This window comes from Antechinus flavipes, chromosome 3, assembly GCF_016432865.1.
Source record: "Antechinus flavipes isolate AdamAnt ecotype Samford, QLD, Australia chromosome 3, AdamAnt_v2, whole genome shotgun sequence".
Lineage (NCBI taxonomy): Eukaryota > Metazoa > Chordata > Mammalia > Dasyuromorphia > Dasyuridae > Antechinus > Antechinus flavipes.
The window spans coordinates 568,272,585-568,293,622 of NC_067400.1; the positions used below are offsets into that span (position 1 = coordinate 568,272,585).

The 21,038-nt window shown below is 43.6% G+C and overlaps 1 protein-coding gene and 1 long non-coding RNA gene across 2 annotated transcripts in view; one reads left to right on the forward strand and one right to left on the reverse strand.

Moving 5' to 3' along the window:
• Positions 1-4,951: 4,951 nt before the first annotated feature.
• Positions 4,952-9,566, reverse strand: LOC127555523 (uncharacterized). Its single transcript, XR_007952230.1, has 2 exons — positions 9,279-9,566; positions 4,952-5,610 (listed from the first exon to the last, which is right to left on the reverse strand). It is a non-coding gene; the product is annotated as an uncharacterized LOC127555523 (long non-coding RNA).
• KIAA1522 (KIAA1522 ortholog) overlaps positions 8,052-21,038 on the forward strand; it is a 42,326-nt gene continuing 29,339 nt past the window's right edge. Inside the window, exon 1 of the mRNA XM_051987863.1 lies at positions 8,052-9,252. Within this exon, the coding sequence (XP_051843823.1) occupies positions 9,003-9,252 (250 nt within the window). The 5' untranslated portion in view covers positions 8,052-9,002. The remainder of the gene's footprint in view (positions 9,253-21,038) is intronic.

Genomic DNA, 21,038 nt, shown 5'->3' on the forward strand with positions numbered 1-21,038 from the left:
GTGTCTATTTCCATCCAATTTTCGCCCTCACAAGAGTCCTGAGATGGAGGCAGTGCAAGTTTATCCCCGTTTTTAGTCAAATGATTAGAGGCAGAAAAAGACAAAATGTACTTCCTTCCTCTCCATTGAGAGGCAGGGGATTATGTGAGCCGAATGCTATATACATTGTAAATGCTTCAGTCTTTTTTTAGTTTAACTGGTTTTTTTTCCCCCACAAAGGAGGGTTACATTTCAAAGAGATTGGGACAGTTAGCTAGCACAGTTGATAGAGTCCTGGATTTGGAAGTTTGGAGAACCTGTGTTCAAATTTGACTCTGGACAATTATTAGCTGCATGACCTTGGGCAAGTCACTCAACCCTGATTGCCTTCCCCTCTCAACAGAACTGAAGAGGAGGATTACAGCGTTCCCTAGAAACGACTAAGGTAAAAGCCCAGGGCTTCAATAAAACCTATTTTAAACCTAAAAGTCTTATGTATACTTGTATGATTATCTTTTTCCAGTGGGTTCATTTTTATCTTCTTCCATCATTTTCTTCCCAAGATATCTTGGGATTTACTGGCTAGATTTCTTCAGGATCATGCCTTAAACCAAAACCAATCTGATTCTCATGGATTTGCCACCAATAAGTCCCAGGCCAAGTCCTATTTAGTCATTGATTGGGTCCTGACTAATTGAATGTAAATAGCAATCATTTCTGCTTTGGCCAGAAACTCTGAGGGTCTTCCCCTCCCAGATTTATCTATTTATATTTTATTATTTTTTGACAAGGTGAAAGAGGAGATTCTTTGCCTCAATTGCTACCTTGCCTTGATCACTGAATGGGTTCATTGTTGAACACTTTAGCTTAAAAAGGTCTCCCATTGCCTCTGGGGCCATCTCTAGTTGTCCTGATCTATATCATAGGCCACTGGATCCAGATGGCTCTGGAGGGGAAAGTGAGGCAGGTTACCTTGTACAGCCCTCCCTCATTTCAATCCAATTCATAGTACATGTCATAGCATCACCTACCTCCCTGACATCTTGGGCCTCTTTGAGAATGAAGGACAAACAACAACAGTAGTGAATAAAAAGCTGTTCTCAAAGCCAAGAAGACCCAAGTTCAAGTCCTGTCTTTGACCACATATTTGTAAGGTAGGTATCCGGAGGTAGGAAGACTATTAAGCATCTATAATATGTCCTAGGCAACTCTCTAAGACTTTGAAAGATTAGGAGTAGACCTGAATTGAATGGGAAAGCTCCTCAGTGACAATTTTCTATATGAGTAAAATCTTAAATTTCATTTTCTATTGGTAACCCTAACCACATCCCCATTTTAGGTAAAAGGAAACTGCAATCCAGAGAGGGGAAAGGGGTATATTCGAAGTCTCACAGTTGGTGAGTGGCAAAGCCAAAGTTTGAACCTGAATCTGATCTCAGCAGTATTTCTACTACAGCAGATTAACTTTTCATGGGGAGGAACTGGGTTGTGCCCCTACCTTCCAATGAGAGGTCCACCAGGACAAGGCTTTCCTTTGTTCTGGACCATCAAAGCAAGGATTCTTTTAAATTCCTTGAACTTATTTCCTTCCCACCTTCTGATCCCTTTCTCTCCCTCTCCCTGCCCCCTTGTACACCCCTAAACAAGGAAGGAGCCCTGGAGAATTCAGTGGGGGACAGGAGGCCAGGTCTTCAAGACTGCATAACTCTTGGTTAGTCTCTTGCCCTATAGAGGTAGAATTTGAAGCCAGGTCTACAGACTCAAAATTCATACTTTTTCTGTGGGCTAGATGGCACAATAGATAGAATGCTGAGCCTGGAGTCAGCAAGACCTGAATCCAAACTTAGCTCCCCTTTCCCCTTCTTCCTCCTCCAATAGCCCTATCCAGATCTTGCTTTGTCCTTGTTAGCTGCTTCCTGACAACCAACTGGCCTTCCCAGAGTCATCAGGATTTGAGAAAGGATCCCCAAGTCTCTTTTTCTTTCCCTCCCCTCCCACTTCTTGTCCTTATCCTAGTTAAGACAGTTAACCTGAGTCTGACTCAGTTTCCTCAACTATAAAGTGGGTAAATAGTACCTATCTCCTAGGGTTATTAGGAGGACAAAATTTTGTAAAAAGCTAAGCATAATCCATGGAACATAGTAGGCACTTACTAAATCCTTCCTTCCTTTTTTTCTTCTATTAGGAAGGGCTTGAGAATAGTTTGGGAGAGCGAGTCCCCTAAACTTGGAATTCATAGGATTTCAAGCTAGAAGGGAATCTTAGAAATTATCTAAAGGGAAGGGACTTGTGCAATATCACATAGTTAGTAAATGGCAAAGTGAGAATTTGAAGCCAGTTTCAAGCAATATGAATATTTTTCCCCTGAAGCAATTGAGATTAAGTGACTTGCCCAGGGTCACACATTGAGGAAGTGTTAAGTATTTGGATCACATTTGAACTCAGGTCCTCCTGACTTCAAGGCTGTCATCTAGATGCCCCGATATAGATAAATATGCAGGATGAATAGGAAATAATTAAAGTGAGAAGGCACTAGAATGAAGAGGGATTGGGAAAGCTTTCATAAAGATGATGGGATTTTAGTAGGGACCTAAAGGAAGTTAAAGATAAGAAGGGAGAGCTCTCTAGGCAGGGGGGACAGTCAGAGAGAATGTTCAGAGCTGAGAAACAGAGGGTCTTGTTTGTGGAACAATCAGGAGGCCAATGTCACTGGACTGAAGAGTACATCCTTAGAGAGCAAGGTAGGAGTGAACTGGATTGTGAAGGGTTGTGAAGGGTTGTGAAAGCCAAGCAGAGCATTCTGGGTTCAGTACTTTTTCTATCGCGTAGACGCCTTTGTCTGTGATCAACTATCTCAAATGGCAGAGAAAGTAGGGTTGATTCTTTTTGTTCCTTCCTATCAATATTCCACAGAAGACAAGACTGTCCTGATCTTTTATTTTTATTTTATAAAACAGGAAGCTGAGGTTTAGAGACTTGCTTGAAGGTCACAAATTAGTAAGCAAGAGTGGAGTTTAGTTTCCCAGAAACAGATATATAGACCTCTCTCTGGGGGGTAATGTCCTAATGGGATTTGGCTGCTCCATCGTCACCCTTCCCTCCTTCCAATTTCTTTTCCTCTCCCTTCCCCCTTGGCCAAGAGCCCTGTCCAGTCCCTACTTTGTCCCTGCTAGCTTCCTGACAACCACCTGGCTTGGCTCTGCAACCTCCCTGAGTCACCAGGATATGGGAAAGGATCTCCAAGCCTCATTTCCTTTCTCTCTCTCCTCCCTCTCCCTCCCTCTCTTCCTCCCTTTCTCCCTCCCTCTGTCTCTCTCTCTCCCCCTTTCTCCTCTCTCTTTCCCTCCCTTCCTCTCCCTATCTCTCTTTTTCTCCCTCAGAGGGGGTTGGGAGCAAGAAAGGATGAGGCTCAAGAGGCTGAACCTCTGCTGTCTGTTGATTTTTCTCTCCAGTCAGGTCAGTTAGTTGCCTATACTCCAGGTTGGACTTTGGGCTCCACTGGGAGGGAGGGAGAGAGAAGAAAGGAAGTTCCTGATCTTACACTGGTGTCCTTTCCTTCTCCAGTGGCAGTGAAATGGATCTCAGTAATCATTAATCCCAGGAGGCTGGAGCCAGGCGCCCAACAGCCCATTCAGTCCGTCCAGGGCCTCTCTGCCTGCCAAGGCTGAGAACCAGCCTCTCTTGGCTCTTGACTAGAAGGGACCAGCAAGGTCAATAGGCTCATAGGAGTGAATCTCCCCAAAATCATGGCCCTCTGGGTCTGAGAGGGAGACATAACTTTGTCCTTGGGGAGCCCTAATAAAACAGGAGACAAGGGCATCCCTCCTCAATTCTTCCACCCCAGATTTTGGGGAAAGAGTCCTGCCTTCAGAGAGCTCCTGGTGGGATGGAGAATATGGCTCTGTCCTCAGGGAATCCCTCTATGGGGGAAGGAAACACAGTTGTGCCTCAGACAAAGGGTTTCCTGAAGCTGTAATGGGGAAAGTTTTATGCATACTCCATAGAAGAAACAGAACAGGTGATCTGTTTGTCAACAAAAATTTATTAAACATAGGTAGCAGAATTAGAGAACTCACCTTCAAGCCAGGAAGACCAGGGTTCAAATCTTGCCCCTGACATATTAGTAGTGGGATATTGGGTGAGTCACAGAGCCATTCAGTGTTCTAGGGAACTCTCTAATCTTGTAAATGACAGAAAAGACACCAACTTGTTTGGGTAGAGGGAGTTCTTTCTCCTACAAAATCCATATACCAAGAAAAGTAATAGATAGTCACTAGTGTAATGTGCTAAGGACATTTTGCTAGTTGCCAGGACAACAAAAATCCCACAAAGCCCACCAATAATCCCTTCCCTCAAGGACTTTACATTATGGAAGGTAGGGGAGAGGGAGCAAGGAAGAAAAGATGTCAAAGATACACACAGTTAAGTCAATAAGGAATAAAAACTAAGTCACTCCAAAATCCTTTCATTTGACTCTGGAGTCAGGCAAAGTAACTCCATCTCATACTGAATAAATACAGGTCTCAATAACTTCATGTGTGCTTAAACAATTTATACAATATTCACAGCAATGTAAAAGACATTAAAATGTTAAGGCTTCAGAGATGCCCAATTGAGTTGGGAATGGAGGATTATGGGTGTGCAATGCTGTATTTATTTTTCAGACTTGGTTAGCTTAATGAACTGTTCTTTATCCTCTGCCCCCCCCTTTTTTTTATACTTTTAAATTATAAAAGATTATTCTCTGGGAGCGCAAAAAAAAAAAATGATGGAATAGAATGGAAACTGCAGATGATATAAAAGTAAAAGATATCATAAACATTTCTTTTTCTTTATTTTATTATTTTTTAATTAAAGCTTTTTTATTTTTCAAAACATATGCATGGACAATTCTTCAATATTAGCCCTTGCAAAGCCCTGTGATCAATTTTCCCCTCCTTCCCCTATGCCCTCCCCTATATGGCAAGTAGTCCAATATATTAAACATTTATTTTTCTAAAAAAATCTTTTAAATTCTAATTAAAATGGTCACTCATAACTCCAGAGGATTTGATGGTAAAATATGCCTCCAACTTCTAGGAAGAGAGAGTCTGGGCAACAAACAGTGTAGAACTAGGCATATATTTCCAGACATAGCCAATGAATGGATCTGGTTTGCCTGACTGTTTATCTGTCACAAGAGAAGAGTTCCATGGAGGATCATTTTGAAGTGTCAGTGACATTATGAAAAAGCATCCATTAAAAAAAAAAAATCAAAAAGAGGAAAAACAAATGTTTCCCTTTCTCAAGGGAGCCCATGGAACTCCAGCTTAAGGGAGTGATAGATATTAATCAGGTGTGGTGTGTAAGTGCTTCAGAAAGGCTGATGGCTGTTTGATAACTCATTGGAGGAGGCAGGGGAAGTTGGAGAGAGTGTCCACTCTTATCTTCACTTAAGAGAGCTCTTTTATGGCCAAAAGATTTGGGGGAGGGGATCAAACAAACTTTGCAGAGCTGGTGTGGTACAGCAAAAAGTACCCAGGATGGAGAGTAAGAAGTCCTGGGATTAGCTGAATGACAGAAGACAAGTCACTTCTTTTTAGTTCTTGTTTTTCTTTTCTCCGAAATGAGGATAAGAACTCTGCATAAGAACTGTGAGAAAAGCACAACAGCAATTCAGGTTTGTTATTACAACATATTTCTTTGTGACTAAAGATCCTCTGATGGCCTGAAGCATTAATGGAGGTCCTTCCCCCAACCAGAAGAGTGAAATTGGGCCACACCCTCTTATCCTGTGCAACCCTGTTTGTGTGTTCTTCTATAAATCTTCCAGTAATAGATCTACTCCATACACTTACTGCTGCCCTTCTCTAGGATTTTTACTAGTATTCTGTCAGTACGTGTGCCATCCTTTAATCTCCAAACATGACCTACCTACCTCCTTTTCTGACATGGTTCAGTTCCCCTGGTAGAGCATCAGCTCAGTACTTATTGGACAAAAGTTCACATTTAGAATCCAATAGCTAAATAAATGTTTACAGATGTTGGCAAATTCTGATTCTTGGTACCTTCTGCTGCCTTTTTGCCACAACCACTGTCGCTGCAGAATCAGAAAGGGGATGAACAATATTAATCTTTGTTTCACCATTTGCCATAATTTAAGACTTCGTTGCTTATTGTTCAACCTAGTAATATAGGCAATGAATGGATACAAATTGCAAAAGGCCAAATTTAGGCATGATGTTGGGAACAACTTCCTAACAAGTGGTAGAATGGCTGATTGAATAGATAGTGAGTGGTCCTTCACTGAAGGTGTCCAGACAGAGAGGCTTGATGATCCCTATGGAATATACCTCAGCTATGCTTTTCTTTCAGATTATGGAGTGGATTGGTTTCTTTTTCTTCAACTGTGATGTACTTCTCTTCATTTCTGTGTAGTTCTCAATAAACTAAGTCTGTAAATTTTATATGACTATGATGAAGATGATGACAGGACCTGTGATTTCATACATACGGGAAACGATCTGTACAGGGAATTATTTAGAAAAGTCCCTTTGGAAATGAATATACACTGTTTGCATTTTTGTTTTTCTTCCCGGGTTTTTTATACCTTCTGAATCCAACTCTTCCTGTGCAACAAGAGAACTGTTTGGTTCTGCACACATATATTCTATCTAGGATATACTGTAACCTATTTAACATGTATAAGACTGCTTGCCATCTGGGGGAGGGGGGGAGGGAGGGAGAGGAAAAATTGGAAGAGAAGTGAGTGCAAGGGATAATGTTGTAAAAAATTACCCTGGCATGGGTTCTGTCAATAAAAAGTTATTAAAAAATAAAATAAAATCACTATTTGGCTATGGAAAAAAAAAAAAAAAGAAAAGTCCCTCTGCAGGGGACATTGAGGTGGTGCAGTGGATAAAGCACCAGCCCTGAAGTCAGAAGGATCTGAGTCCAAATGTGGCCTTAGACACTTAACACTTCCTAGCTTTGTGACCCTGGGCAAGTCACTTAATCCAAATTGCCTCAGGGGGAAAAATTCCCTCTGACAATGAAGATTTGCTCAGCAATTTATAATTTTAAAGACTGTCTGCTGTTCTCAGAAGTTAAATGACTTACCCAAGTTTAAACAGACAGTAAATATGAGTTGGAACTTGAAACCAGGTCTTTCAGATTTTCAGATCAGTTTTCTATTTTACTATGACAAGCTGCCTCTCATCTTTACTATTATAAATAAACAAGAGGCTTACCCAAGACCATATAAACAGGAGAAAGCTGAGGTACAACTAGAACCCAGGTAGCTGGTTCTCTAAGTTCTTTCTATTGGATCACACTTTCTGTCAGCCCAATTCCTTATGATATACTTACCCTAGGAAGGTAGAGCTGGCCTCTGGCAGAGAATTTGGCTTGATTTAGAGAGAGTTTATATAGGGGTTTAGACATCCTGCCCCCTCCCTCAGCCTTGAGAAAGGACCCAAAGATTAGGTCACACACCTCACACTGACTGATGGTGTTTAGGATTCTGGAAGTGAAAGTGTTTCCCCTTTTCTTTCCTCCCAAGTTACTGAGCCTTCAAAGCACTTAATAAACTGTAATTAGCTAGGGCTATCTGTGGTGATTAACCTATTGTAGGGGCCACGAGGCCCAGCGGAGGTGCCCTGGGGCCTCACAGATTAATCAAAGAGAAACTGAGGTTTAGAAACTTGCCCAGTAATTAAGGGAAGAATTTCAGGAATTCTGAGATCCCGTCCCTTGTCCTCCGAGCAAGGAACAAAGAAGGAACAGTGGTGGGGTTAAGGGTCTGTGTGTATATGTGTGGGAGCAGGATGCTTACAAAGGGGTGGGGGAAATGAGAAAAGGAAATAGAGGGGAACCAAAAATCCCTTTTATACCTTCAAAATGTGACTAATACAGCTGTTTATCTTGAGAGTCTCTCCTACTGAGGGTCTCTGTGGGATATCGAGCTAGTCTCACCCATGCCTAAACTACAAGGCAGACCCTGACAAATCCATTTTCTCACGCTGAGACAGAATCCCAGAGTTTACCTCCCCGATGAAGAAGTCCTCAGTTTATTTTAGGATAGACTCTGAAAATCTTGAGTACTCCACATGCTGGCTTCCTGTTTAGGATCCTGGGTTATAGAACATTCTCCTCCCTTTCCCGAAGAGAACTTCGAAACACCTCTACAGGACCAGCTAAAGTGCCGCTCGTCCTTCCTCGGAGAGATCCTGATCCCCTCAGTACTTAGGTTTTTGTTTTGTTTTGTTTTGTTTCCCCCCGATAGATCCCTCCCTCGAATCATCTCTTCCTTTCCTGTAGAGAATCTTGGATCACGCTGCTCTACTGCCGGTATCGAATCTTACTTGGCAGACTCTGGCACAGCCTGAGATGGCAACCCGGATACCTTGCTTCTTTCCTCTATGGGGACACCAGAATACTTCCTTCCCTTTCCTGAGAGTCTAGCTTTGAAGTACTGGGACTCCGAGGACCGACCCCTAGACCCGAGCTCGCCGTTGGGCACAATTCGCCTTTTCAGCAGGCGGTCTGACCTAGAGTCCCGCTCACCTGGCTTTCCTTATCCCCACTCCCCCTACACCCCCGCGGGGAGAAGGCACGGAGCGGTGCGCTCCCTTTAGCAGGTTCGGGAGGGCAGGGAGAGGGGCAGGGCCGAGCCAAGCCGCGCCGGGCCAGGCGGACAGAGGAGAGAGGAGGGGGTGCGGGGAAGCGGGAGCAGGGAGCGAGTTGGGAGTAAGTGCGCTCCCTCCCGTTCCCCACCTCCCGGCCCGCCTCTCCCTTCTCTCCGGGCTTCTCCCCGCCCCAGCCTAGCCTAGCCCAGCCCAGCCCAGCCCAGCCCAGCCCCGCCGGCTCCTCCTGCCCCGCTCCGCTCGGCCCCAGGGAGCCGCTCAAACTTTTCTCCGGCTCCTTGCTCTACCTTCGCGCAGCGGCGCCGGCTGCCCAGGGAGGGAACCCGGGCGTCCAGCCCCGCATGGGCGCCGCGCAGCCTCCGGGGGCCTGAGGCTGCCCGCCCGTCCCGCACGCGGCCCATGGCGGCCCGCGCTGCCTCCGCCGCACCTGCGGCCGAGGAGCCGAGCGGCCAGGGCCAGGGTCAGGGCCAGGGCCAGGCCGGTGTCCCCCGCAAGAAGAAGTCCCGGGGCGGCCTGCGCCGCGCCTTCAGCTGGCTGCGGGGCAAGCGGAGAAAGAAGAAGGGGCCGCCCGGTGGGGAGGGGGCCGAGCCACCCCCCAAGGGCAAGAAGTCTGAGGAAAAGGCCAGGAAGGGCAGAGGCAAGGGCAGAGGTAAGGCAGGCTGGAGCTCCGCTCACCTGAGCTGGGCAGGGCTGGGCTGCGCTGGGCCGCTGCCTGCGGGGGGTGGGGGAGAGAGAGGGAGGCGCCCTGCTTCCTGAGCCGTCGGGCATTATCCAGGTTGATCGGTGAGGGTGACTTGGGCCGCTGGTGGGGGGTGTAGTCGGAATGGGTCCAAGGAAAGGTGGGGCAGCGCCAAGGAGTCCCTCTCAGGACTTCCGGGGTACTGCCTCTGCAAAGAGGGGCGGTTCCCCCCCACTTCGATCCCACCCCTTACTTCTAGACAGGGGATCTCCAGATTTGCAGAGATTGTGTAGTTTGGGTTTGGGGGGAAGAACTGGGAGGGGGGAACTCTTCTTCTCTACACTTCCTTGGGTGTAAGGGGTCAGATCCTCTGTTTTGCTCCCATGGGGCTCAGCAAGCGGGCCGTGGGGGCTTTGCTGGGTCAACCGCAGTTGTAGGCACTTTGCTGAGTCAGGGGGTCATAGGCGCTTGGGGCCCAGCTCCCCGGGCCTCTCCAGGGTAGAGAGACTCGTCAGGCTCTGTTCTGCCCTGCTCTCCCAAAACTAGAGAAGTGAGGCATTGGTAACAAAGTTGTCATGGATCTCTGGTGACTTCCTCAGGACGGGGACCTGACCATCTGTCTTCCCAGCTTCTCATTTGGTCCTGTCCAGGGTACCTCTTTTTATGGGTGGTAGGGAAGAAGGAGTTCAAGAAAACCTCTTTTCTTTCTCTGGTTTTCCCTTTCCAGTTTTGTCTCCTCTTACTCATCCCCATCATATCCATAGTTAAAGAAATGCGATTAGTATCCCAGGTGAGGTTATCACCTGCCCCCCTTTCCCCATTTTAGTGACAATTCATTACTTTCATTTTTCTAACAATGTTGAGTTGGGGTAAGGAAGCATGAACAGAGAGGTAGGGAGCTTCCATGGGGATGCACAGCAGGGCTAGATAGGTATGTTTCTTTGTGGGGGAGGAGACTGGGACGGGAACTTGGCTTTGTGGATTTTATTTGGCAGGCTTCTCCTTGCTCATGAGATAATAAAAAACAGCTCCAATTTCTATAGAGCTTTAAGATTAACCAGTGGTTTCCTCATCACAGTCCTGCAAGACAGGAGGTTCAAGGACTATTCCTTTAAAATAAAAGATGAGGAGATCCCTAGTTACTTTGAGAGGTTACCTTGTTCAAGGTCATAGCTAGTGTGTTTCAAAGTCAAAACTTGAACTCGGCTTCTCTGAATCAAAATTTAGCACTCTTTCCATAACAATACATTGCATAAAATTCTAAAGTGTCCCTGCCCTCCTTGATCTTGGATGGCCCTGTTTGGCTGACTCCCTAGTGGGGCCATTAGATCCTTATCCCATTTCTCCCTCTATCACCTGAGTTGGGCTCCCTTGCCCCTCCCACTCACGCCCCTCTAGACGTAAAGGAAAAAAGGGAGTCTCTTAGCTTTTCTTCTAAGCCTGGGAAGAAGTGGGGACCTCTTTAGGCCCCAGGGACTCCCTGCTCCCAGCATCTAACCGCTATCCTGCCCACAGCAGCCGCCTGCCCATGTTTCAGGAAATGGTGGGTGCTGTGTTTACCCACTGGAGTGTCCTTTAATCAGCCCTAAGAGGGAAGGAGGGAGGAAAGAATTAGAAGGAAGAGGTTTGGGGGACAGGAAGAGGAGGCAGAGAGAGGAGAGAAAAAGCTTCTTGTGTGATTGTATCCGGCCTGGCTGTGGTCTTTTTGGATCTCTGCCTTGGTTCTGCCTTAGCCTGCCTGAAGACATTCAGCTAGAGCAGTGAGCGACAAGGGCTGGAAGAGAGATTGGTCTCAAAATATACTGAACAATACACGCCTTCTCCACACCCCCTTCCCATGCAGTATCTGCCCCTAGTCATCTCCTCAATCCCAACATATTTGTTGTCACTCCCCTTCCTCCCTACACCCCCCCCCCCCCCCGCACCCCCATCCAAAGAGAAATGGGGCAGAAATCACAGACTAGATCAGTGACTAGCCCTCAGTACTGATAGCAAGTCTTTAGGTACAATAGGGTTGCTGAGACATTTGCAGCTCAAAGGACTTTAGAGATTTTCTAATCCAGTCCTCTCCTTTTACAAAACAGAGAATAAAGGACTTATCCAAGATCATATGAGTGTGTGTGTGATGGACTCTCCTGGCCTGAAGATATTCATAGAATGGACAACAATGGGCAAAGCAATCCTGACCTTGAGTGATGGGCTAATTGATTCCATTAGGATCTAAGGCCTGTCCGAGTGCATGATTTGGCCAACCCCTAGTCCCTGTATCTGCTTGTGGGACTGAGGTATTTAGGTAGTACTGGCTTCCAGCATGGAGGTCAGGTAAGGGCCCTCACCCACGTGTGGGCCTGGCTGCCCTAAGGCTTTGGTAGTGCTTGGGCGGGGAAGGGAAGGAAAGTCACCCTCTTTCCCTCCAGCCTCTCATTATTGGAATTGTTTCCTTCACTCCTGTCCAGCCCTACTTCTCCTCCTCTTCTTTTTCTGAAAAGAAACCAAGAAATTGATCTGATTGCTTTAATCCCTGTTGGCAATGCTTAAAGGAGAGGGGAGGGTGAGCCCTAGGATTCGTTCTTTTGGAGGGGGGGGAGCTAACCTAAGAGTGTGTGTGTGTGTGTGTGTGTGTGTGTGTGTGTGTGTGTGTAGAGGCAGGCTGGAGAGGGAGGGGGGTCACATTCCAGTCTGACCTATGAGTCATAGAATCATAGGATAGAATTAGGGGCTGGATCTGTGATTTCATTAGTTTAGATTCTAGAGAACTTCCAGGTAATGAAAGACCCACTATTAATGCCAGATAGCACTTCTCTGCAACTTACCGAGAATTGTCTCAGGTATGGAGGAGTTGAGTGACTTGGCCAAGATCATAGAGATCCAGAACCTGAATCCATCTTCTTCGCTTCAAGGGCAGATCGTTCTCTAGGTATTAAAAGTACACTGTTTCTCATAGAGTGATTAATGTCCCTCCATGTCATAATTTTTATAAGTCATATCATCAGATTTAACCCCCTTATTTACAGATGGGGGAAGTGAGGCCCAGAGATAAAGTCACAGTGTCAAGAACTTAACTTTTAGCCTTCTGATTCTCAGTCAGTCTGGGGCTTTTTCTTTCTCCGAAATATGATCATGGATCTCAGGCAGCATAAAATTTGTCCTTAGAGACCATTTCATTCAACATGTCATTTTTCAGATGGGAAAACTGAGGTTCAGTTTTGTCATTTGATGTGACCTTGTTCCCAAGGTTACACTATTGGTGAGTGGCAGGGCTGTATAGGATTTAAATTTAGGTTTCTTGACCTTTTCCCCATTCCTTCCCAATTTAGGGCACTTAAAATTATGAGTAGTCATGGATGATCTTAGAGATCATTGAGCCCAACTATTTTATTTTATGGAGAGAAGCAATGTCACTCAAGATCACACATTTCCACAGTCTTAGGCGGCACTGGGAAGGTGCTAAAATTTTCTAGTGCATTTCAAAAAGGCAAAAGACTAAGAAATGTTGAGTAAAGTGCTGAAAGACCTCGATTCAAATTCCACCACTGGCACTTAAAAATTGTATTGTTTTGGGGCACTTCACCTTTCTTAACCTCAGTCTTTTTCCTTTTTGAAATAGGAATGATAATGCTTTTAGGTAGTAGTGAGAAATGGTAGGAAGTGTTTGGAATAAACCTGAATTAAAGTCTTGGCTTTTCTAGTTACAATTTGTATGACCTTGGACGACAAGAGACTTTGCTTCTCTTTATCTCATTTATTTCATCCTTAAAATGAAAAGGTTTTGTCTAGGTCTGGTCAAATTAAGCGCCTATTTAGGGGCCTGGCACTCACTGGGGATACAAAGAAAAGCCAAATAGAATCTCAGGGAGTTCAGTCTCAGGGAAGGAGAAAAAAATATAACCAATTATATGGTTATAACAAAATGTTATTCAGCAGTGTTTGAAACTTTGGGTTTTTATTGGCAGAAATATTGTAAAGATTTGCCATTTCTTTCTCCAGCTCATTGTACAGATAAGGAAACCGAGACAAACAGGTTAAGCGACTTGCCCAGGGTCACATAGCTAGTAAATATTTGAGGCCAGATTTGAACTCAGTCTGGAATCCAGATCCAGTGTTTTATTCATTGTACTTAATAAACAAGATATAGAAAGGATAAACTAGAGATAATATCAGGGAAGGGAAAGGCACTAACATTTTTCAAAATAGTATTTTATTTTTCCTAATACATGCAAAGATAGTTTTCAACATTCACCTTTGAAAAATTTTGTGTCCCCTATTTTTCTCCCCCTCTCTTCCCCTCCTTCCTGCTCAATATAGTAAGAAATCCGATATAGGTTAAACATGGGAAGGCACTACATTAAGCAGGAGTAAGAAAGGCTTCTTGAAGGAAAACAAGAAAACTAGGAAACACAGAGGTGAGAAAGGAGAGAATTCTAGGCTTGGGAGCAGCCAGTGAAAATGCCTGAGTTGGGAGTCAGAGTGTCATGCTGAGGTCTGTAAGGGGACCCGTGCAGCTGGATTGTGGTGGGTGTGAAGGAGAGTAAGGTGTAAGAAGGGAGGAGGACACCAGATTATGAAGGGCTTTAAATGCCAAGCAAAGAATTTCATATTTGATACTGGGAGTGATAGGTAGCCACTGCAGATTATTAAATAGGGGTTCTATGCCTCAGGAAGATCAATTTGCTAACAGTGCAGGATGGACTGGAATAGAGAAAAATAGTGAGGGAAGGACTTTGATGCTTCCTAAATCTCTGATTCTATTGGTAGCATGCATTTCCTAGGACTGTTGTCAGGATCAAATGAAATGATATATTTGAAAAGAGCTTTTTTTTTGGGGGGGAGAGGAGAGTGCTGCAATTAGATGGTATAGTGGATAGAGCACCAGCCCTGAAGTTAGGAGGACCCAAGTTCAAATCTGGCCTCAGATACTTGGCAGTTCCTAGTTGTGTGACCCTGGGCAAGTCAGTTAACCCCAATTGCCTCAGCAAAAAAAGAAAAAAAGAAAATAGATTTTGTTGGGGAGGGAAATTAAGGGCTATAAAAATGTCAGATGTGCTTTAGGTACTATTCCACTTGGGAGCAACAAGGTGATCTTGGGAAAGTCACTGATTAAGCTTAGTTCTTTATAAGTGAGATATGACCTTTAGCTATTTTTTAAATTTTTTATTTTTTTTTCTCTAGCTACTTTTGAAAGTACTAGGAGGGTCTTCTCATACTGCCGTCCTCCTGCCAGGGAGATCTCAAAGGGAGTTCAATCTGAGAGGTTCCTTCCAGCTACAGGATCAGATGGTTCTTGGCCAGAACAGAGATAGTTACTGGACTTATTTTTGTTGACACAGGAAACTCCCTTCTCCAAGGCTAATGTATACCTTCTCTGAAATTCAGAATCCTACAAAATTGAGGACAGAGCATTGAGATTAAAAGACTTGGCTGGACAACATGTGTCAGAAAACAGAACTTGGATCTTTTTGATTTTCTGTCCACTATCCTTTGGTGCTCTTTGCTTAGAGTCAAAAAAAACCTTCAGGAAGCCTTTCCCTATCCCTAAATCCCAGTACCAAAATCATCTCCAATTTATCCAGTCTGAATCTTGTTTGTATTTAGTTATTTCTGTGTTGTCTTCCATCTTAGCCTATTTGCTCTCTCTCCTCCTTCCCCTTATTTGAATCCTCAGAATTTAACTCAGTGTCTGGCATTTAATAGGTTCTTAATGTTTGTGGCTTAACCAACATAACAGTAGCAGAATCAACAATAACATTGTGCTTTAAGGTTTTCCAAATGTATAACAGACCTTTCATTTTATCCTCACAGCATTTTATCCTCAAACTAAGCTGAGGCAAATCCCCAACTCCTAGCACAATGACTGGCACATAGTAGCTTCTTACTAAATACTTGTTGAATTGAATGTTGCAGGTAAGGAACCTGCATAGGTTCACTCAGCTAGCGAGTGTCAGAAGTGGAATTTGGACCTTGGTAAATTTGCCTACCAGCCTATTGATTTTCCCACTATGCCATTTGAATAATCACAACAATTTAGACTTTAGCTGAGTGTAGTATAATAAATAATTTGTTTCTGAGATAGAAATCTCCTGGTTAGCTGGCAGGCCCAGAATTAGGATTCATTAGCATTATTTAACTCCTGCGTGTTCTAGTAGGAAAGAACCCTAGCCTTAGGGTTAGGGTAGAAGAGTTCAAGTACCAGCTCTGCCACTTCTAGCAGGATGATCTTTTGGCAGATCCTTGCCCTTTGTGCCTCAGTTTCCCAAGCTGTAATTTCATTCATTCATTCAGTCATTCATTTATTTTTGTGGAGTAGGGTCTGATGTTTGCCTTGCTTGTTTTTAATATCCTGAGAAATGATTGTGGTTGTGTTTTGTCACTGTGAAATCCTAAAGAAATTGCCTGTGTAGAGAATTAGGACTTGGAGTTAGCATCTGTGGATTTTAATACTGACTGTGTACTTACAACCTGTATAATTCTCTGAGTCTCAGTTTTCTAGCCTATAAAATGAGTAAGTTGGTTGATTTTTAAAAATCCTTTCTAATTTTAAATCAGTCATCCTATGGGGCACTGGCTATGGCATCCTGAGGGTTCTCTTAGCTTGTTAGGAGACACATTTAGTCTATGGGTGTAAGATGGAGGCAAAGAGAGAGAGACACAATTTGTGATGGATTCCAGTTTTGTTTGGGATAGAGGTGGTGGGGATGAAAGCAGGGCTAGAGTCAGTTGGATGAATCTGCAAGACACTTCCCAGAGCAAGTGAGACTTGTGGTGGGGAAGGTAGGGAGCCAAACTCACTTGAGAGGGAGTGTTTCCTTTAGTGGTGGAGAGTGCTTGGCTAGGGGGCTCCTGGTAGAACCTGTTCTAGAGAGTTCCCCCACTGTGATCAAAGGAGACAAATGACCTTCCCCCTGACCTCCCACTATCTTTAAATCCTGACTGACGATATTGTCAGCTCAACTTCGTGAGTTCAAGGGTCCAGTCCTTTGAACTTTGGGATTCCTGGCCTCTTTTCTATTGGAATGAGAGATAGGCTTCAAGCTTACTGGGCAGAAGGACTGGTAGGAATATAGAGCAATGGGAAGAACCCTTGACTCCACATAAGGAAGCATGGGTTTTTGTTGAACTACTGTTCTTTACTACTGAATGGCTGTGTTCAAGTCACTGAAACCTCAGTTTCCTTCTCTGTAAAATGGGGATAGTGTTCTTATTTCTTGCCTCATTGGGGGTATTTTGAGGAAAACTAACACTCATAGTTCTAGAAGTGGGAGAGACCTCAGAGATACTCTAGTCTAGCTCTGTCATTGTACAGATGAGGAAACTGAGTATCAAGGCATCTGAATGACATATTCACAATCACATTAGTCTTGAGTTTGGGGGAAGAGAGAAAAAGAGAGAGCACACTGTGTAAGGACACAAAGAGAAATGTGTTTCTTGCTCTGTAACAGAACTCTGTGTCCATGCCCTTCGAAGCCCTGCGCCCATGCCCATTCAAACATTTGTTAAGCTCTTGCTGTGTGCCAATCTTTTTGGCATTATGGGGGAGACTAGGAAGATGAAGGCTTAGCCTTTGCCCTCCAGGAGCATTCAGTCTAATTGAGAATGGTGGGAATCTCATAGATGCAGATGAACAGTCTAGTCTACTAGAACTTGAAGAGGTCATCTGAAGAGTATAAAGTGCTGTGAGCTAAGAACAGAGTGAAATGTCTCCTGAAAACAGCTGGAAGAATCTCTGAGCCAGATGTGTGTTATGTGATGATTGTATGCTGCATGTTTGTGAAAGGCATGAGCAGGTTATTCCAGCTAGAGCCCGGTGAGCAGTTGCTGTCCTGAAATGAAGTAAGGTTAAAATTAAATTCACACGGGAGGAAATGAGGTATAATGAAAAGAGCTCTTAGGAGCATGTAGTTCTGTATTCTTTTGGGGATTCTGACATATAATTAGCTGTGTGGCCTTGTGACCAATTTATAAATCTCTTTGTGCCTTAGTTTCCCTATCCGGAAAAAAATGGGGTTAGATCAGATGTTTTCTTAAGTTTTCTTCTAGCTTTAACATTCTATAAGTCACTACTCTAGAACAAAGCTTCTTAAATTGGGTTGTGACATGTGAGGGTCATGAGATTATGTTTTATTATCAGTAGATGTTTGATTTACATACCTATTTTATACACATATATCGGGGTTGCATAAAATTTCTTGGATGAAGAGGAGTCACATAGAAAAAGTTTAAGAATATTGGGGATTAAGACTTGAAGCTCTGGGATTTGGGGAAAGAAAGGGCTCTGGAATATGAAGGAGAAGGCAATTATAACTGGAGTGGGAAGTAACAACTCCAGAATGTGGGTAGAGGATATTGTGGACCTGTTCTAAAATGGGGACAGTAGGGGAAGGTGACAAGATGGTCATTACTCTGGAATGTGGAATGAAACTCCTGAGGGTTGGGATGTGTGTGTGTGTGTGTGTGTGTGTGTGTGTGTGAGAGAGAGAGAGAGAGAGAGAGAAATGCCAAACTTGTGCATTACTAGCTTGTCTATTACCATAAAAATCTCATTGAGACAACAAACATTTATGAAGTACTTATGTGCCAGACATTGTGCTGAAGTAAAAATAAAAGCAAAAAGAAAGTCAGCTCCTGGCCCTCAAGGAGATTGCATTCTAACAGGGAAGACTTTACACCAAAAAGAGCTAACATGTCTAATCCTGAGAAGATGCTGTAGATAGGGAGGAGTTGAATAGGGGCCTGGGACAGGGTCTGCACTCCTGATTAGGGTAAGGATGGTGGTGGACATGAAGTTGGCATGCAAATGAAAGTTGAAATCTGCTGCCTTGAGTCCCAACTCTTCCCTCTCTCTTGGTCCTGGGATGATGACCTTATTGGAGTGACCACCTATTAGCTAGAAGTGTGGGGATACCCAAGTTTAGGGTGAGAGCCTCCCTAGAGGGTCCCCCAGCCCAGCGCAAAGCCATCTCGGCTGCTCTGGTCACATGCTGAGTAAACTCCATGTGAAAGAGCATTGTACCCCTTGGGGTGGGGGTGGAAGTGGGAAATGCTGCAACCACCCACACTTGGGTGTGGGTATCTTAGCTTCATGGATGCCTTCGTGGGACAGGGGAGGCAAGTGCTCTTATCATAAAAGGATGAGAATCCTACTTTATCCCTGAACAAATTGTCTCATTCTGTGAACATTCAGAGAGATCCCACTTTATAGAACAGATCAATTCCTGAAAAGTTTTCCAATCTCAATTTCAGAGGTCTTCTAATTCCAAGTCTACCTGAATTCCCAGAATCCCTCTCATAGTATCCCATCACTCAGTCTCTGCTTATGCACATTCAGATCAGTACAACAATGAGAATGCTGGATTTGGAGGCAGAGGACCTGGATTCCAGTCCCCTGTCCTGTTACCTGGTGACCTTAGACAAGGTTTCAGATTCCTTATCTGTAAAATGAAGGGGCAGGACTAAGTGAGCTCTAAGGTCCTTTCCAGTCACCTGTGAATGCTGTGGTGACAGATTCTTATGATGATCTGATCCATTCCAGTGCAGACCTTTGATTTTCCCTCATTTTGTGTGTTTTATTTCTGTAGAGGGAAGAATTGAAAAATGAGCTATTTGTCAATCAGTGGATTTGTGCTGAGTGCCTTCTTTATGCTGGAAATGTCCTGGGAATGAGGGGGAAGGGATCATATATTGTCTTTGCCCCCTTGGAAGTTTTTCTATTCTGGGCATTTCCTAGAAACCATCCTGACCCACACTAACAAACAGTAAAAAAGAGAACTGAAGGTTGAAGTCAGGGAGGGGAAATGTGCCTGTGTCATTGGAGTTTTCATATAGTATATTTGCTTAAAGTGGAAACCACTAAAACCCAGTCAGTCAACAAGCATTTATTAAGTGCCTGCTGTGTGGCAGGCACACTGCCATTTGCTGAGAATACAAAAGAGGCAGAGGACAGTCCTTGTTCTAAAGAAGTTCATATTCTAATGGAATAGTCTTTAGGCAGCAGTGGGATCCTCTTTTTCCATGGCATTTTAGTATCTTCCAGGTCCTCAGTCTGAGTAGGTGGCACCGATCATCAATAATCCTTGACTCTTTCTGAAGGGATCTCTAAGGACCTTCAAACAATCCCCTTTTCTTTTTTTTTTTTTTTTAAGTTTCAGAATAGCATTTTATTTTTCCAATTACATATAAAAATAATTTTCAGCATTAATTTCTGTCAATATTTTGAGTTGCAAATTTTTCTCCCTCTTTCTCTTACCTCCTCCCTTCCCAAAACAGCAAGCAATCTGATAAGGTTATACATGTACAATAATTTTAAACACATTTCCACATTGGTCATATTGTGAAAGAAAAACAACAGTGAAAGCAAATAAAAAAGATGAAAATAATATCATTCTATCCTCATTTGGTCTCCATAGTTCTCTCTCTGGTGTTTTCCATTCAAAGTTTATTGGAATTGGCTTAATCACTGAATTGCTGACAACTAAGTCTATCATAATCACCACACAAGCTTTTAAAAAACTTTCCCTCCCCCCAAATATATGCAAAGATAGTTTTCAACATTTACCTTTGCAAAGCCTCAGGCTTCAAGTTTTTCTCCCTCTCACCTTGACACCCCCTCCCTAAGACAGCAAGTACTCTGATATAGGTTAAATATGTCCTCACACAATGTTGCATTTGCTGTGTATAATGATCTCCTGGTTCTGCTCATTTCACTAAGCATCAGTTCATGCAAGTCTTTCCAAGTTTTCCTGAAATTCACCTGCTCATCATTCCTATTGAACAATAATATTTCAGTCCATTCATATACCATAACTTATTCAGCCATTTCCCAATTGATGGATATTCACTCAATTTCCAGTTCTTTGCCATCACAAAAAGAGCTGCTACAAATATTTTTGCACATGTGGGTCCTTTTCCCTCATCTATGATCTCTTTAGTATACCGACCCAGCAGTGATATTGCTGGGTCAAAAGATATACACAGTTTGATAATCCTTTGGACATAATTCCAAATTTCTCTCCAGAATGGTTGGCTCAGTTCACAATTCCACCAACAATGCATTAGTGTCCCAGTTTTTCTACACCCCCTCCAATATTAATCATTATCTCTTCCTGTCATTTTAGCCAACCTGAGACGTGTGAGGTGGTACCTCAGAGTTGTTTTAATTTGTATTTTTCTAATCAATACTGATTTAGAGCATTTTGTTCCTATGATTGTAGATGGCTTTAATGTCTTTATCTGAAAATGGGCTGTTCATTTTCTTTGACCATTTTTCAATTAGGAAATGCTGGTCCTCTTTTCTTGAGATAGATTAACTTGAGTACTTTCTTCTTCCCAGCTATTCACACTCTCCTCCTCACTCCATTTCCTAGCTCTCTAGCTCCCTGTTTTCTACAGAATTTCCAACAAAAATTTGAGGCAACATTCCCTTCAAGGGCCCACATTGAGGTGTCATAGAATCATAGGATTTAGATTTGGAAGGCATTTTTGAGATCGTTTAACCCATGTGCCATTTTACAAATGGGGAAACTGAGGCCCATGTAGTGGAAGAAACTTGTTGATCGAACAGTAATTATCAGATCTTAGGATTTCTGACTCCAAATCTATTGGGGAGTAGGGGAGGTTGCTGAGAGAAGCTTTGTAGGTTGTTGAGCCTGGAGACTGTGAGTAAAGAATCTGGCTCCTCCAAATCAGTCAAATCAACAACATAATGGAAAGAATGCTAATCTTAGTCAGAAGACCCATAATTGAATCATAGCCCTTCTCAACAC